This window comes from Kogia breviceps, chromosome 5 (genome assembly GCF_026419965.1).
Source record: "Kogia breviceps isolate mKogBre1 chromosome 5, mKogBre1 haplotype 1, whole genome shotgun sequence".
Taxonomy (NCBI): Eukaryota; Metazoa; Chordata; class Mammalia; order Artiodactyla; family Physeteridae; genus Kogia; species Kogia breviceps.
In genome coordinates this window covers 66,870,008-66,887,145 of record NC_081314.1, presented here as the reverse complement: position 1 = coordinate 66,887,145, position 17,138 = coordinate 66,870,008, and the positions used below count along the sequence as shown (strand labels likewise).

At 45.5% G+C, this 17,138-nt stretch overlaps 1 protein-coding gene across 2 annotated transcripts in view; it reads left to right on the top strand.

Moving 5' to 3' along the window:
* ABCC5 (ATP binding cassette subfamily C member 5) overlaps positions 1 to 12,649 on the top strand; it is a 91,773-nt gene extending 79,124 nt beyond the window's left edge. For both annotated transcript variants that reach the window (XM_059064511.2, XM_067034118.1), the window contains 4 exons: positions 7,215 to 7,293; positions 8,329 to 8,442; positions 9,305 to 9,469; positions 11,182 to 12,649. In XM_059064511.2, coding sequence (XP_058920494.1) covers positions 7,215 to 7,293; positions 8,329 to 8,442; positions 9,305 to 9,469; positions 11,182 to 11,283 — 460 coding nt within the window. In that variant the 3' untranslated portion in view covers positions 11,284 to 12,649. The remainder of the gene's footprint in view (positions 1 to 7,214; positions 7,294 to 8,328; positions 8,443 to 9,304; positions 9,470 to 11,181) is intronic.
* Positions 12,650 to 17,138: the final 4,489 nt, after the last annotated feature.

The window sequence follows — 17,138 nt, the reverse complement described above, 5'->3', positions numbered from 1 at the left end:
GATGGACAAGCTCAGTGGCTGGTGTGCTGTTGACTGAGATTTTAGTAATTGAGCTCAGAGCACTGTTTGGTTAGGCGGCTGTGCAAGCCTAGGAAATCATATAAGTGTCACTTTCTGCCTGCTGTAATTTTGACTTTTTAAGTCAGTAGTAGACACTGAGGACAAATTAAATACCAGATGTTCTATCTTCCCTTTATCCTCTCAGGTTTCTCATAGGTTTAAAAGAATATCCAGCTTTTGGTGTTCTTTTGCTTTTGTTAGAAAATTAGAAGGCCTATAATGAGTTTCCCAAGGCAAAGGCAGGGTAGATCAGCTGCTTCCTCAGATACCTCCTGGAGACTCTGAATTTGAAAACTGTATCTCCACTGCCTTTAATCAGCATTGGGGGGTGCGTACCTCTCCTGGAGATACCAACATGCAGTTAAAACATATCAGGAGCTCTTAGAAGGAAATCAAGGTAAAACCAAAGTCAAACAAACAGAACTCAGAGAATTTTGCAAGTTAAACATTTCTGAATTGTTCTACATACAAATATAAATAAATGATAGACCAGATCATTTAGGGGCACACTTCTACCTAGATTCGCCAGAATCTCAGTCCATTCCAATAGCTCATCCAGCCCTCCCTCATCGAACTGTCTGGGTTTGAATTGTAGGGCCTGTGTTTCTGTGGCCAGTGCCTTTCCTCTGCCTTTCGCCCTGATGGTTGGCTCCAGGAAGAGAGGTCCTTTCTCATCCAGCCCTAAACACTTTTGTTGACCTTCTCTCTTTTGTGGTCCTGGCAGTACTTTTCTTTCCCCAGAGGACCTGTGCTTCCTGGTCTTGGGAAGCCTATCTCTTTGCCTCTGCCCTAACCAGCTCCTGCTCAAATGCTTTCCATCCTTATGGACTGTCTGCAGCCTGCCTTGGCTGGTGGTTAATCTGCCGCTTAGTGAGACTAGTTGTCCTCAGCTGTCACTCTAGTGTGTCTCTGAGTCTCAGTCTCCTTGGTGGGGGGTGAGCACTTCTCATCACCTGGAGCATCTCTGCCTGGCATCCCTTCGTTAGCAAGAGGCAGTGTTCTCAGTTCTTCCTATTCAGATGCTCTCTCTCCTTTTCCAACTGCCCATTAATTTTTTTTTTTTTCTGCTTTTGAGAAATATTTCAAGCTCTCAACTCAAAATCACAACAAAAACAACTAAGCCCACAACTGACCCACTCTGCTTTGGTTCATTCTGGGCCCAGACACCTTCAAGCAGAAGCACCTAGTGCTCTAGAGGGAATGGAAGTTGCTCCAAATTTGAAGCAGAATCTTAGAATCTCAAGGTCTTTCATTTGTCTTTGAATTATTCTGTTGTTTAAGGGACCCCCTTTTACTTTTTTTGACGTCTTAGTCCCTGTGGAACCGGGGAATCCCCCAAAGCTTCTAATCTCCATGTCAGAAAGTAATGCTGAGTCTAGGATCACTATATATATATATAGTGATCCTATATATATATATATATATAGTGATCCTATATATATATATATATATATATATATAGGATCACTTCATATATATATATATGAAGAACACTAGATGTTATCTAACTTTTGTTGAAGTTCTGGCTGGGTGTATATGGGAAATCTCTGTACCTTCTTCTCAATTTTGCTGTGAACCTAAAACTGCTCTAAAAAAATTGTCTTTAAAAAAAAAGAAAGAAAAAAGTCCTTTGGTGCCAGATACTGCTGCTCTAAAGAACAACAACATTAATAGTAGTAGCTAAGCATATTGAGGACTTATTATGCGGTGAATTGTCCTAGGCATTTAAATTGTATTAATTCATCAAATACTCAAAACTCAAATGAGGTAGGTGCTATTATTATGCCTATTTTATAGATGAAGAAGCTACAACCAGAGTGGTTAAATTATTTGCCCAAAGATAAGAACCTGGGCTGTCTGGCTGAGAGCCTGGGCTCTCCCTCACTCCACTCACTGTATTGTCTCTGAAGTTATCACCACAGCCTCCTTAATCACTACCTTGAGAGATAATGTCTTTCTCCAAAAACTAGGGTTGTGCCTGCTTCCTCAGGGGTCTTGACCATTAGTTACCTTTCTTTTTCCAACATCTTCAAAATCTCATCTGCTTTCAGATTTGCACAGCCTCTGTCCCTCTTCTTGAAAAAAAATTTTCACACAACCTCTGCTGTACTCTTTAGTCTTTTTCATGTACTCTACTCTTAACTAAAAGCCAAGCCTTGTTTCTGAATAACTATTTTGAGTTTTCCTTTAACTTCCTGAGAGACGAATGTCTGAGGGTCCCGTAGTCTCCTGTCCTGAGGCTGCGGCTGCAGGGAGGCACCCACCACCGACAGAGGACTATGTGGTTCAGCATGGTGTCTTCTGTGTGCCCGGAGGGGATTGCTGTATCCTCAAACACCCCGGAAGATACTCTTGACCTTATTCAGTAGTAGTCAATAGGTAAACTTAGAATATTGCTAAAAGTAACATATAAAGAACCAAAGGTGAAAATGCACTTTGAGCAACATAGGACTCCAGGAGTTCTGACTGTTAAAAATAAGTGCCTTGGTGGCGCAGTGGTTGAGAGCCTGTTGATGCAGGGGACACGGGTTTGTGCCCCGGTCCGGGAGGATCCCACATGCCACGGAGCGGCTGGGCCCGTGAGCCATGGCTGCTGAGCCTGCACGACCGGAGCCTGTGCTCCGCAACGGGAGAGACCGCAGCAGTGAGAGGCCCGCGTACCACAAAAAAAAAAAAAGTGCCTTCATGCTCAGATGCTTTTCTTTCTCTCCATCTACCCAGCTGAGTACTTGATGCAGTGGATGTATAACTTTGCTTTCATTTGTATCTGTGGGTCAGACCAGGACCATCTGGTCCCTCTAATGAGGGTATATATATTTTTTTCATTCCTGATGGAGTTCCCTGTTGAGATCAGTCTGGTCTGCCTTAATGTGTATGTTTACCACCTGCTGGTGTACGTAAATATTCCTTACATACCTGGAACCCATTGCTTAGTCTTGGGAGTCTCCTTCAGCTGGTGTGATGGGCCTGGGCGGGGTTGAATGTCAAGCCCGTCTATGTGTCTGCCAAGTCTGGTGGGGCAGCTGCTCAGTGAGCAGTGCACTCTTGTGTACTTAACTATTTATCTGGTAAGAGGTATCTGATGAATTACTAGATGTATTTGTATTCTTGGCATGCTGCAACAAAGTACCACAGACTGGGTGGCCCAAAACCACAGAAATTTATTCTCTCACAGTTCTGGAGGCTAGAAGTATGAAATCAAGTTGTCAGCAGGGCTATGCTCCTTCTGAAAGCGGTAGGATCCTTCCTTGCCTCTACTACATTCTAGTGGTTTGCCAACAGTCTTTGGTGTCCTTGGCTTGTAGATTCATCATCCCAGTTTCTGCCTCTGTTGTCACGTGGGCCCTCTCATTCTGTGTCTCTGTCTTTATGTGGCACTCTTATAAGGACATCAGTCCTACTAGATTAAGGGTCCACCCCACCTCATTACTCCAGGATGACCTCATCTTAACTAATAACCACCTACACTGACCCTATTTCCAGATAAGTTCACATTCTTAGGTACTTAGGGTTAGATTTCAACATTTCTTTTTGGGAGATACTCTTCAACCCATGACACTAGGCATCACTGTACAGTGTTAAAGAACACTTCCTAGACTAAGTCTAGGGGAACTCTACACATTCCTTTCCTGGAAACGAACATTATGGACCCTTCAATCTTGAACATATGTTTGTTGAGGTCTTTAGCTCTGTACAAAGGACTCAACTCAGACATGGGAGGAATCTGAACAAGTGGTAAAATCTAAAACCTAGAATTACACATTCCTTCCAGGAAGAGGTAGAGAAAGGGAAGATTTAAGAGGTAGGAGATGGGCTAAGCCGGAAATCCAGAAAGTGAGGTATCAAACCATAGGTGGCAATTTATCAAGTTGTTGGTGCTGGGAATTCCAGCCTTAGGTAATATGGGTTTTCCTCTGGCAAACAGACCACAGCAGTGGCAACTGGGCAGTGTTCAGAGACCCCAAAAGGCAGATATTTATAACCAGGGAGCTCACGGATAAAACCAGAGCAAGGTGGGGCCCCGAAACTTGGGAGCCTGAGCAGGCTGTCAAGATAGGAACCTGGGCACATGGAGACACAACAGGAACTGACCTAGCAGAACTGTCCGACAGGGGGAGGTTCTAGGTCAATAGGGTCCCATGACGCTAAGAGGGAATCACAGTCAGAGCAGGATGCAGATCCAGAGCAGCCCGGCACTAAACCACATGCGCACCGACTTCAGGTCCTATTGCCCGAGGTCAGAGTTGATTCCCTGTAATGGGCAGAGGCCATTCTCCAGCGTGCAGTCCTGTGGGGCAGCTGTATAGAGACCAAGGTGGAGGGTGAGGAGCAAGAGACCAGGCAAAGCAGGACATGACCCCTGTATGGAACCAGTTGTGATTTCCCACTGGACGGGTGCCCCTTCTGTCTAGGTTTGATGAGGACTTCCGAAGACTCTTGTAAAGAGCTCCGAGGAACTTGTTTTTTTTAAAAAAAAAAGAAAAAAAAGAGCTCTGAGCATTATGGTTCAAAAGTGAGACGCCTGTTGTGACCCCTAAGGGCAGGAATTCTGCTGTAAAATATGAGAAAGTCCATGTTAGACACAAAAGGAGAGAGAATATTTTATTGTGAAAACTTGCATTGCCATCTAGGTAAATGTCACTCAGAGGCTTGTGCTAATCTTGTTGTTTTTGCGGGGAGGTGGATTGTGCTAATCTTGCCCCATGGGAATTCCCACCAGTCTGTGTTGAACCAAACAAAAACGTGATTAACCTTTGATCCCTCAGACTTGGGATGGAGAACACAGGTTTCACCCTGATCTGTTGGTGTATCAGTGTGCAAGGCAGCTGGAGAGAGAGCCATAGACACGGATCTCATCAACCCTGAGGCAAAAGCTCAGGCAGACTCTGGAGTGTCAGAGGGACAAGGAAGATCAGGTGCTTTCAGCATCTCTTTTTGATTAGAAGCACGTGAGCTTCTCCTTAGTCTTAGGCCCATGCTCTGCCATTTCAGTTTTAGACCATCATTCTTTTAAGTGAGAGGGCTCTTCCTAGATGGCATGCCTGCAGAGAATGTCTTCCCCATCTAGATCGTTCACGGCTAGGACTTTATCAGAACTATTTCGGATCCTGGTATTCAGGATCCTGGGATTATTGTGTCCACTTGAAAAATGCATCAAATGTAAGAGTCAAAACCACCAAGCAGTGCAACCAGGCATCTAAAGTGACCATGTCCCCTGTCAGTTTAACAGCTACCAGCTATCGAGTGTCTGCCGTGTTCCAGGCACTGTATCTACACAGCTCTCATGTTCACAGCAACCTACCAGGTCGTGTCACTATCTCCCCATTGTATAGATGAGGAGACTGAGGACTAACTTGTCCAAGGTCACGCAGATGGTAAGAGGCAGAGCAAGGGTCGAACCCAGTCTGCCCGGATCCTATGTGTGCACACACCCGCCCTCCACCATGCTGCTTTCTGCCTCTGTTATTACTGAAAATACTTAAGTTGTGACATACTAATGTCTGTTATCAGGAACTCAAATAAGCATGGGAGGAATAAGTTCTTCTTTCTTACAAAAAATATTAGACAGTGTACATGGGCTACAACAGTGAAAAAGATCCAGACAAGGATTCTAATCCAATGGAGGAGAGAGACAAGTGAACAGAGTGACGAGTGCCATTATAGGGGTGAGCAGGGGGGACCCCCAGTCCAAGCTTGAAGGGTAAGGAGACACTTCCTGAAGACCCCATCTAAGTTGAGAGCTGAAGGACAAGAAGGAATCACAGCCAAGGAATAAGAACAATGATAATAATAACACAGTAATCGTAGCTCTCACATACACGCTACCAGTCCTGCCGCAGGTACTGCTGTAAGTGCTTTATACATGTGAAATGTAGTCCCCGAAACAACCTTTTTGAGAAGGTGCTCTTTTATCCCTGTCTTACAGTTGAGGGAACTGAAGCATAGAGTAGTTAGGCTAACTTGGCCAAGGTCACACAGCTGTCATTGATAGAAGCTGTGAAGGAGTCAGGCAGTCTGGCTCCAGAGCCCTTGTTTTACCAGTGCCTCTCAAGTAAAAAGGTGGGGAGAGGTCGCATGTTCTAAGTCGAGGGAAGCACATGTGCAAAGGGGCACAAGAGAGCAAGGCCGGTTAGAGAGTTGCCCAGGAGTCCAGAGATGGCGTGAGCCTGCCTGCGTTCTCCTCTCAGGCAGAATTCTGCGATAATGACCTGCTTGCATGTGCACGCCTGGGGTTAGTCTCCCCAGACACAGAGACAAGCGTGGATCAGAGCTAAGGTTCTCCCAAAGATTTTTCTATTTCCCATATGCCAACCATAATTTGTGAGCAAAGCAAATTATACTTAATACCTTTCAGATTACTAGACTCACAAATGCAACGTTTAGATCGAAGACAAGACACCCCAGATTATTGCAACAGCCCACTTTCCACCCAATATCTGTTTCATCACCACCTGTTCACCCTCATCCTCCATGACAAAGAGCTTTTTCTCCTGTCTTTAACACTTCCAGAAATACCTAGACCTGTTCTTTTGGTATCAATCTTGATGTCCTTGAGGTGGATACTGTTAGTACAGTAAGCAAGAGTAGTCCCCAAACTAGTTTTCCATGCCAGTAAAATCATTCCTCTTGAACCCAGTATGCTCAGCTTTCTCCTCTGCCTTCCTGCTGGATTGGCTCCTTTCCTGATCAACCAGCTGTTGAGACCCCTGCTCAGTGACAGGGCTCTCACCCTGGTACAGCAAGAAGAAAGAGGGCATTTTTCTAAGTCTATACATACAAGATAGATATTTTAACATGTATATGCATAGAAAAAATCTAGGAGGATCTATGCCAAAGTGCTAACAATGTTTGTTTCTGAGGGTCTGATAAGAAGTCATTAAACATACATTAGTTTTTGTTTTGTCTTTGTATGTCTGTATCTCCTAATTTTTCTATAACTTGTAGCATTTACATAATAAAAATAATAAAGTTTTGTAAAGAAGAAAGGGAGGCTCATTCCTGCGACAGGCAGGCAGCAGTGCTCCCATCTCAGCCTCCCCCTGTGGCTGGATGGGGTTTGAGCCCCAATGTCTAAGCCTTTACCACAGTCAGCCTTTGCAGCGTGGTCACGTACATGTTGGATCCCTGAGAATTCCTGTTATGTTTCTCACTAGGTCAAATTTGGATCCCTTCAACCAGTACACTGAAGACCAGATCTGGGATGCCCTAGAAAGGACACACATGAAAGAATGTGTAAGTAAAGAGCTGACGGAGAGCTTTGCTGACATTTCAGAGCTGGAAACACAGGGATGCTGTGGTCACTCTCCAGCCTGCTCTGGATACCACTGTCCAGCCCAGCCTTTCCCTCCACCTCCAGGATGTCTGTGGAGGAGCACTTTAGAGCAGGGCTTCCCAGGCATTTCAGAAAGGGCATAAAGGTTGTTATCTTCCGACCCTCACCTCCCCCCTTAGCCCCCTCCCATTGTCATATTGCCCTTTTTACTATCCATTAATTGAGAAGATATTAATGACAACCACTCAGAATTCAGTAATGCCTTAAAAACAAGTTCTATTCTTATTAATTATAACAGTACAACATCTTTTTGAAGCATCTATATATGTGTAAGAGATATATCCGTTATGGAGAAAGTGTGCGTATGGATTCACAGACCTCTTAGGGTAACTCAGCAGGCCCCGTCCAGGGGCCACAATCTACAGATACTCCTGGCCTGCAGTAGGGTCTCGTGTTCCTGCACACAAGCCCAGGATCTCTTCCGCTAATTCAACTAGATCCACTCTGCCTTCATCACCTTTATATTGGGCTGCCTCAAACAACTTCACTCAAAGAATAGGTTCTATAGTTTATGGAAAGAAAGGTTTGACAGCCATGGGCCTACAGCTTTGGACTTCAGAAAGAGAGTAATTTCGTTTACCCCATTTCTCATTGCGTGACCATATTTTCAGAACCAAAAATGACAGGCTTTGAGGACGAAAATATTGGCATTTCTGGGACGTTTTGATGATATGAGACTAATAGAATAGTTTAGCTGAAATATGGAATGGCCTAGAAAATGTGGTCCTACTACGTGATCATCACACCTGTGCCTTCTTTCTAGGTGAGCTAGGTTCTGGGCTAATAATTGTTTCATCTGTTTCAGAATAATTTATTTTTGCCACTGGATTTTTGACAAAATTCAGTTGTTGTTTTTTTTCTACTTTCAATTTTTACTTTTTTTTTTTTTTTTTTTTTTTTTTAACCCTTCTAATCTCTACTTCCTTTCTCCCTAGATTGCTCAGCTACCTCTGAAACTTGAATCTGAAGTGATGGAGAATGGGGATAACTTCTCGGTGGGGGAACGGCAGCTCTTGTGCATAGCTAGAGCCTTGCTCCGTCACTGTAAGGTAAGGCAGTTTGGTGGGTGACAGGGAAGGGGAGATCAGCAGAGAAGCGCAGGAAGATGGAAGAACAACTTTTGCCTGTGGCATGAGGTCCAAAGACATTCCTGGCTCCGAGCCCAGTGGCACTTATTAAGAGTACGCTGACAGTGATTGGGAGTCCACCTGCCGATGCAGGGGACACGGGTTCGTGCCCCGGTCCGGGAAGATCCCATGTGCCGCGGAGCGGCTGGGCCCGTGAACCATGGCCGCTGAGCCTGCGTGTCCGGAGCCTGTGCTCCCAACGGGAGAGGCCACAACAGTTGAGAGGCCCGCGTACCGCAAAAAAAAAAAAAAAAAAAAAAATACGCCGAGTGATGTTTCTAAATTAACCTTGACATGATTTGGGTATATGGATATTTTGTTTGCTTGTTTGTTTTTATTTTTAACTTCCCTGAGCCTTCAGTTTCCAAGAGCAACTTGTTTCTAGCCACTGAGTAGTTGTAGTACTGGAAACCATGGATTTAAAAAATTTTTAAACTGCAAGACATATCCAGGTCATCAAATCCAGTCCCCTCATTTTAAAACTGGAAAAGGGAGGTCCAGAAAATTACTGTACGTGTTTAGAGTTACAGAGCAAGTGGGGCGAGTCTTTTGTTAGATCAGTATTTCACATATATCCTTTCATTCATGGAAATCAAGGCAAACATAGGGGTTTGAAGTTATATCAGTTCTAAGCAAAACAGTATTTTTACATGCGTGTAGCTATTTAGAAAAAACAATATACGGTATAAAATTCAAATCATAAAATACATTTTAGTGAAACCTAGATTAACCAGAATGCTTAAGAAATTCGTCGGATCCCTCTTTTTCTTCTCTTCCCTGGCAGATTTTGATTCTAGATGAAGCCACAGCTGCCATGGACACGGAGACAGACTTGCTGATCCAAGAGACCATCCGAGAAGCATTTGCCGACTGCACCATGCTGACGATTGCCCATCGCCTACATACAGTCCTGGGCTCTGATAGGATTATGGTGCTGGCCCAGGGGCAGGTACTGAGCCCCCAGGGGACCTTGGCTTGGCACGTGGCCTTGTCTGGGAGGAAAACTGGCCCCTGGCAGGACTGGGCAGATGCCCCTCTTAGAGTAGTTCTGAGCATTCAGATAAGCAGCCATAATGACTGTAGGCGGTATGCAGCCCTCCCAGTCAAGAGATTGAGCTGGGAGCACTCTTATAGGGTTCTCATTATGCTTTACTACCTGTTCTTTCATTGCTTGTAAACAGTAACATTTTGACTTAGGTCAGAGAGCACGTGTACGTAGTAATTCACTCACATGCACAAGAATTTCCCAAAGCTATTGAGGCCCGCCACTATATGTCTGCTTTTTTTTTTTGTTTGTTTGTTTATTTATTTATTTTTGGCTGCATTGAGTCTTTGTTGCTGCGTATGGGCTTTCTCTAATTGCGTTGAGTGGGGGCTACTCTTCGCTGCAGTGCGCAGGCTTCTCATTGTCGTGGCTTTTCTTGTTGCAGAGCACGGGCTCTAGGTGTGTGGGCTTCAGTAGTTATGGCACGTGGGCTTCAGTACTTGTGGCTCGCGGGCTCTAGAGCACAGGCTCAGCAGTTGTGGCTCATGGGCTTCGTTGCTCTGCGGCATATGGGATCTTCCCGGACCAGGGCTCGAACCCGTGTCCCCTGCATTGGCAGGCGGATTCTTAACCCCTGCACCACCAGAGAAGACCCTGTATGTCTGCTTTTTACAGTCATGTAGTGGTGCCAAACTTCTTGCTGGTCCCAGCTTTCCCACAATCTGGCGCCCCAGCCTTCTTCATTTCCTGCTATTTCCTGGCAGTGCTGTTGGCTATAAACAATCTTGAATCCCCTAAGCTTTTTCACCTCTGTGTCTTACTCATACAGTTCCATCTACCTAAAAAGCCCTTTCCTCTTGTTCCCTCTCCCATATGGATCTGCTTATAATCTGCCTGTCCCTCAATAGAGCCAGTGTCTACCTTTCCCCTTATGGTGCAGGATGTCTGCTCTAGCACCCAACGTCATACCCTCACACAGCCAGTCCTAAGGAAGAACATTTTGTCCTTATGCCTGTCTCTTGGGCAGGACAACCTTTCCTAGAAGCACCCTAGGAGATGTCCCCTTCCTCTCCTTGGCCAAAGTTGTGTTCCATGCCTTTGCCCTGCAGCAGGGGAGGCTGGGAGAGTATGGGTCCTCTCTCATGGGAGGCAGGTTCTGCCAGCATATCATTCATTTTCTACTGAAATATGATTTCCAGTGGCCGCCTAGAAGTCCATCACAGGAATGGATAATTGTCTGAATTGATTATACTGACTTTATACTCACTTCCCTGCCAACTAGGCATCCTGAGCTGTTCCTTTTTTATCCATAGGTTCAGATCAGCTTGCATAAGATGACATTTGCCTGGTATGCCTTTGACTTGAGCTGCAATTTTTTCCCCTGCAGCTTATAGGACCTTGTTGATTGATTCCTTCATACCCAAGGCTGAAAGAATTGAGATTTATGTGAAGGAGGTCTGGAGGTTTTTCTCTCTAACCTTTCTCTTAACTAAACCCTGGTTAGTTGAAAAAAAAAAAAAAAGAACCCATTTGGGTATGACAGGGCTACTTGAATTGCCACCTTGATTCCATCCTCAGGGGGCTTTGGGCTTTGCCCCCCTTCCTGAGCAGTGGATCCTCTAAATCACCTTACGTGTCTCTGAGTCACATTCTGATACCGTCTCCTTCCTTTACAGGTGGTGGAGTTCGACACCCCATCGGTCCTTCTTTCCAATGACAGCTCCCGGTTCTATGCCATGTTTGCTGCTGCAGAGAACAAGATTGCTGTCAAGGGCTAACTCCTCCTGCCGCCGCCCAAGTCTCTTTTCTTTGGAGCATTGCCATTCCCTGCCTGGGGCGGGCCCCTCATCGTGTCCTCCTGCCGAAACCTTGCCTTTCCCGATTTTATCTTTAGCACAGCAATTCAGGATTGGCTTGTGTGTTTCACTTTTAGGGAGAGTCATATTTTGATTATTGTATTTATTCCATATTCATGTAAACAAAATTTAGTTTTTGTTCTTAATTGCACTCTAAAAGGTTCAGGGAACCATTATTATATATGTATCAGAGGCCTATAATGAAGCTTTATACGTGTAGCTATAGCTATATATAATTCTGTACATAGCCTATATTTCCAGTGAAAATGTAAGCCGTTTATTTTATATTAAAATAAGCACTGTGCTAAGAACAGTGCAGATTCCTTTCTATCATTTTTGTACAGTTTGCTGCACTAGAATCTGGTTTCACTATTAGACTATAGGAAGGGTAGCATATGTTCTTCCCCAGCTGGTTGTTTCACGGTGCTGGGTTTTCTGGGTGTCCCAAAGGAAGGCGTATGGCAATAGCGGGCCCTCCAGTGGCCCCCCTGTCGCCTCCCCAGCAGCCACTCCAGGGCAGGGTGGAGTGGGGGCCACTGGAGGCCACGCAGAGCACCGTGAATTCTCAGGGCTCCTGCTTTCTGTCCTGTTGTCACTTCACTGTTTCTGTCGGGAGAGCAGTGGGGCAAAGTCCCAGACTCCTCTTCGCTCCTTCCGTCGGAAATGAGAATCGCCGAGACGTTCCTCGGTGAGGGGGGAGTGTCCTTCCTGCTTTCCTCCTTTTCGCTGCTGTTTCTCAACAAGCATCGAGTCTGTTCCAAGTGTCCCACTGCCTCAGGTTCCTAACGCTAGCCACTGCACAGAGCTCTCCGGCTCCTCAGCCCGTCGGTTCCGAACCCTGGAGCCCACTGCTGCTTTTCCCGATGGTACTTCTTCATTTGCCTTCATTTGCCCCACGAGCCCACAGTTCAGTGACAGGGTTCAGGATTTTGTGGGTCTGTTCCCCTTTCTCCCTGTGGTCGCCGCAGAGTCTCTTCCTCTCTCCAAAGTCTGCGACTTTAAGCAGCTCTTGCTCATCGGTGTCTCACACTGGTGTAGAAGTTTTTTGTACTGTAAAGAGACCTACCTCAGGTTCTGAGTGCCGTGTGGTTCGGTGTGTTCCCGCAAACCCCGTTTGTGCTCTGGGGCCAGTAGCTCAGGTGGGCGTGGTCGCTGCTGTCATCCGTCCAATGGTCAGCGTTGCATGTCGTGACCAACTAGACATTCTGTCGCCTTAGCATGTTTGCTGAACACCTTGTGGAGGCAAAAATCTGAAAAAGTGAATAAAATTATTTTGGATTTTCTAAAACTCTCGGTGTATAAAATAATTCTCTGGGAGGGGAACAAGCTGTCTTTGAATGGCTTCGGAGTCCCGGAGCCTCGGATCTGAATATCCAGCTGTGGAGTGATAGATGGGAGGGACCAGTAGCAGAGCTGGTTGGTTGCAAGGGGGGTGGAGCCCCGCTTGCCTGGAATCACTGCGGCGGGCCTTAGTCCCTCCAGCCTGTGTTCTTGGGCATGGTCATCAAATCAAGCTCCTGTGCTGCTAATAAGAGGGTGAGGAGTGGCAAGGGATGTGGTAAGATGGATGGTTGTGGTGAAATACATTTTAAATGAAGTTTGTTGAGGATTCTCACCAATTCAAACAATATAATGGCCCTTTCAGCCAATTCATTCAGATTAATTCATTGAGAATTAAGTGCCCATTCGAAAGGGTACTACTCACTCTAGAGTTTCTCAATATCTCATGTTGAATGCGGCCAAGAAAGTGGCATTAAACTATTTGGTATTGGTTCTGCAGAGTCATCAGAAATCATACCTTAAACCCAGCCCTTTTTGTAAACTGGTATATTGAAAATTCAGGGGTTTGGCTGTTAAGTTAAAAATTCAGGGCTTCCCTGGTGGCGCAATGGTTAAGAATGCGCCTGCCAATGCAGGGGACACGGGTTCGAGCCCTGGTCCCGGAAGATCCCACATGCCACGGAGCAGCTAAGCCCATGTGCCACAACTACTGAGCCTGCGCTCTAGAGCCTGCAAGCCACAACTACTGAAGCCCACGCGCCTAGAGCCCGTGCTCTGCAACAAGAGAAGCCACCGCAATGAGAAGCCCGCTCACCACAACGAAGAGTAGCCCATGCTTGCCGCAACTAGACTGCGTGTAGTAATGAAGACCCAACGCAGCCAAAAATAAATAAATAAAATAAAATTTTTTAAAAAATTCAGTTCCTCAGTTGTTACATTTCAAGTGCTCTTGTAGCTACATGTGGCCTGTGGCTACTGTACTGGACAGCGCAGACATAGAACATTCCCATCATTGTGGAAAGTTCTGTTGGACGGCACCAACGTAAGCAACCACTTTTTTGGATACACTGGATTTACCCTCCAAGAAGGGTAATAAAAATATCATATAACACTGCTTATATGTGGAATCTAGAAAGATGGTACAGGTGTACTTATTTGCAAAGCAGAAATAGAGACACAGATGTAGAGAACAAACTTACGGATACCAAGGGGGGAAGGAGGGAGTGGGATTACTTGGGAGATTGGTACTGATATATATACACTACTATGTATAAAATAGATAACAAATGAGAACCTGCTGTATAGCACAGGGAACTCTACTCAGTGCTCTGTGGTGACCTAAGTGGGAAGGAAATCTAAAAAAAGAGTGGATATAAGCACACGTGTGACTGATTCACTTTGCTGTACAGCAAGAAATTAACACAACAGTCTAAAGCAATTATACTCCAATAAAATTTTAAAAAGAAGAGTAACGTGGCTGTCCTAGTCAAGATCACTGCTGCACGTGACACTAACTTCCCCTCCTTCAGTTTTTGTTTTTTTTGTGTGTGGTATGCAGGCCTCTCACTGCTGTGGCCTCTCCCGTTGCGGAGCACAGGCTCCGGACGTGCAGGCTCAGCGGCCATGGCTCACGGACCCAGCCGCTCTGCGGCATGTGGGATCTTCCCGGACCGGGGCACGAACCCGTGTCCCCTGCATTGGCAGGCGGACTCTCAACCACTGCGCCACCAGGGAAGCCCCCTCCTTCAGTTTTGTTCTTTCATCTCTTGGGTCTCCTCCCACCCCTGTAACCTGCTTTGTCCCCTTAAAAGGAGGCATCGCCCTGCCTTTTGCCCTCTCCCTTTGCTCTCCTTGCCTGGATTATTTCACTCCCACCAACACAAGCCTTCAACTGTGGGCTTGACCTCTCTCTTTAGTACCAATCTCCGCTGCCTGCTGGGCACATCTCCCAGGCTCCTCAAACAGCTTCTTGCAAATCAGTGCTCCCCGTCTTAATTAATAGCCCCTCTGACTTCTTTAAGTCTTTCAGGCTAGCAGCCTTGAGTTATTTCAGCTCTCCTGCCCCTTCCCAATAAATTTAGCCACTTCCAGGTCCTATGCGTCACCAGAATATGGTGGTGCTGAGCCAGCTCTGCACAAAGCCCTTTTGTGGCCTAGCAGCTCACACTTCCTGCCTCTAGGAAGCCAACCACCATGTCAGCAGTGCAGCTTTCTGGAGACCAGCATACCGTGAGATTTACAAAGCACATGGAGGGTTCCTGGAGGATGAGAGTGTATGGAGATGGAGTGAGGCCAGGGAGTACCGAGACGTCAGACATGTGAGTGAAGAAGCCATTTTGGAAGTGAAACCTCCAGCCCCAGACACCCCAGCTGCTGCCACGTAAATCAGAGATGAACTGGCCAGCCAGAGCTGTCCCCAAATTCCTGAGCAAAATAAAATTTTTTTAAGCCATTACATTTTGGGGTAGTTTCACAACGCTACTGAGGCATCCATCACCCAAAACTAGCCAGTGTTATCTTGTTCTATTCTTTTCTTTCTTTTAACAGGTTTTTTGTTTGTTTTTGGCTGCACCACGCAGCATGTGGGTTCCTAGTTCCCTGACCAGGGATCGAACCCTCACCCCCTGTGGTGGAAGCACGGAGTCTCAACCATTGGACCACCAAGGAAGTCCCTGGTTGTATTCTTTCTTTCTTTCTTTTATTTTTAACGTTTTTATTGGAGTATAATTGCTTTACAATGGTGTTAGTTTCTGCTTTACAACAAAGTGAATCAGCTATACGTATACATATATCCCCATATCTCTTCCCTCTTGTGTCTCCCTCCCTCCCACCCTCCCTATCCCACCCCTCTAGGTGGTCATAAAGCACGGAGCTGATCTCCCTGTGCTATGCGGCAGCTTCCCGCTAGCTATCCACCCTACGTTTGGTAGAGTATATATGTCCATGCCACTCTGTCACTTTGTCCCAGCTTACCCTTCCCCCTCCCCATGTCCTCAAGTCCATTCTCTAGTAGGTCTGCGTCTTTATTCCTGTCTTGCCCCTAGGTTCTTCATGCCTGGTTGTATTCTTTATAGCTTTTTCTAAACATGTGTTTTTTTTCTTTTAAAAAAATTGTCAAAAATACTATGTATGCATTTTTGTTAGAAATCCAAATAGCACTTAAACATAAAAAATGTAGAGAATAGAAATACATCTTAATCACTCCCTACAAAAAAGGCGACCACTGTTAATCATTTGATCCACATTTTTCCAGGCATTTTTTTAAAACACATAACAGCATTATTCATTTAAAATATAATTCAGGGACTTCCCTGGTGGTCCAGTAGTTAGGACTTGGCACTTTCACTGCCATGGCCCCAGGTTCAGTCCCTGGCCGAGGAACTAAGATCCCACAAGCCTCACGGCACGGCCCAAATAAACTAAAAGTCATTAAAAGTAAAATTAGGATAACTTACATATACAACTTGTATGATCTCAGCTAATATATTATGAACATTTTCTCATGTCAAATATTCTTCAGAAACATGATTTTAATAGTTTTATAGCATTTTCTTGTAGAGATTCACTTTTTTGTTTCATTCAAAAAGTATTTATTGAACATCTAGTATAAGGCAGACACTGTTCTAAGAACTGACGGTATAGTAGTGAATAAAACAGAGAACATCCTTGCCCTCATGGAGTTTACATCCTGTTGGGAGAACAGGCAGTCAGTAAGATATATGGAATATTAGATAATGATAAGGACCAGGAATAAAAATAAATAAAGCAGGGCAGGGCACCAGAGGGTAAAATTATAGAGAAGCTGTCCAGTCTCACTGAGAAGATGACTTTGATGTGCTTTTTATATGAACAATCCAATTTTTTTTTATTTGGTTGCACTGGGTTTTAGTTGTGGTAGGCAGACTCCTTAGTTGAGGCTCATGGGCTCCTTAGTTGCAGCATGCAGTCTCCTTAGTTGTGGCATGCAAACTCTTAGTTGCGGCATGCATGTAGGATCTAGTTCCCTGACCAGGGATCGAACCTGGGCCCCCTGCATTGGGAACATGGAATCTTATCCACTGCGCCACCAGGAAAGTCTCTAAACAAGCCAATTTTGATGGATATTTAGGTTGTTTCAGTTTTCATTTTTCCATGTTGTCTTTAAATTTTATTTTTAAAATATTTATTTATTTATTTTTGGCTGCGTTGGGTCTTCCTTGCTGCACGTGGGCTTTCTCTAGTTGTGTCGAGTGGGGCTACTCTTCGTTGCGGTGTGGAGGCTTCTCATCGCGGTGGCTTCTCTCGTTGCAGAGCATGGGCTCTAGGTGCGCGGGCTTCAGTAGTTGTGGCACACGGGCTCAGTAGTTGTGTCGTGGGCTCTAGGCGCATGGGCTTCAGTAGTTGTTGTGCATGGGCTTAGTTGCTCCATGGCATGTGAGATCTTCCCGGACCAGGGCTTGAATCCGTGTCCCCTGCAATGGCAGGCAGACTCTTAATCACTGCGCCACCAGGGAAGT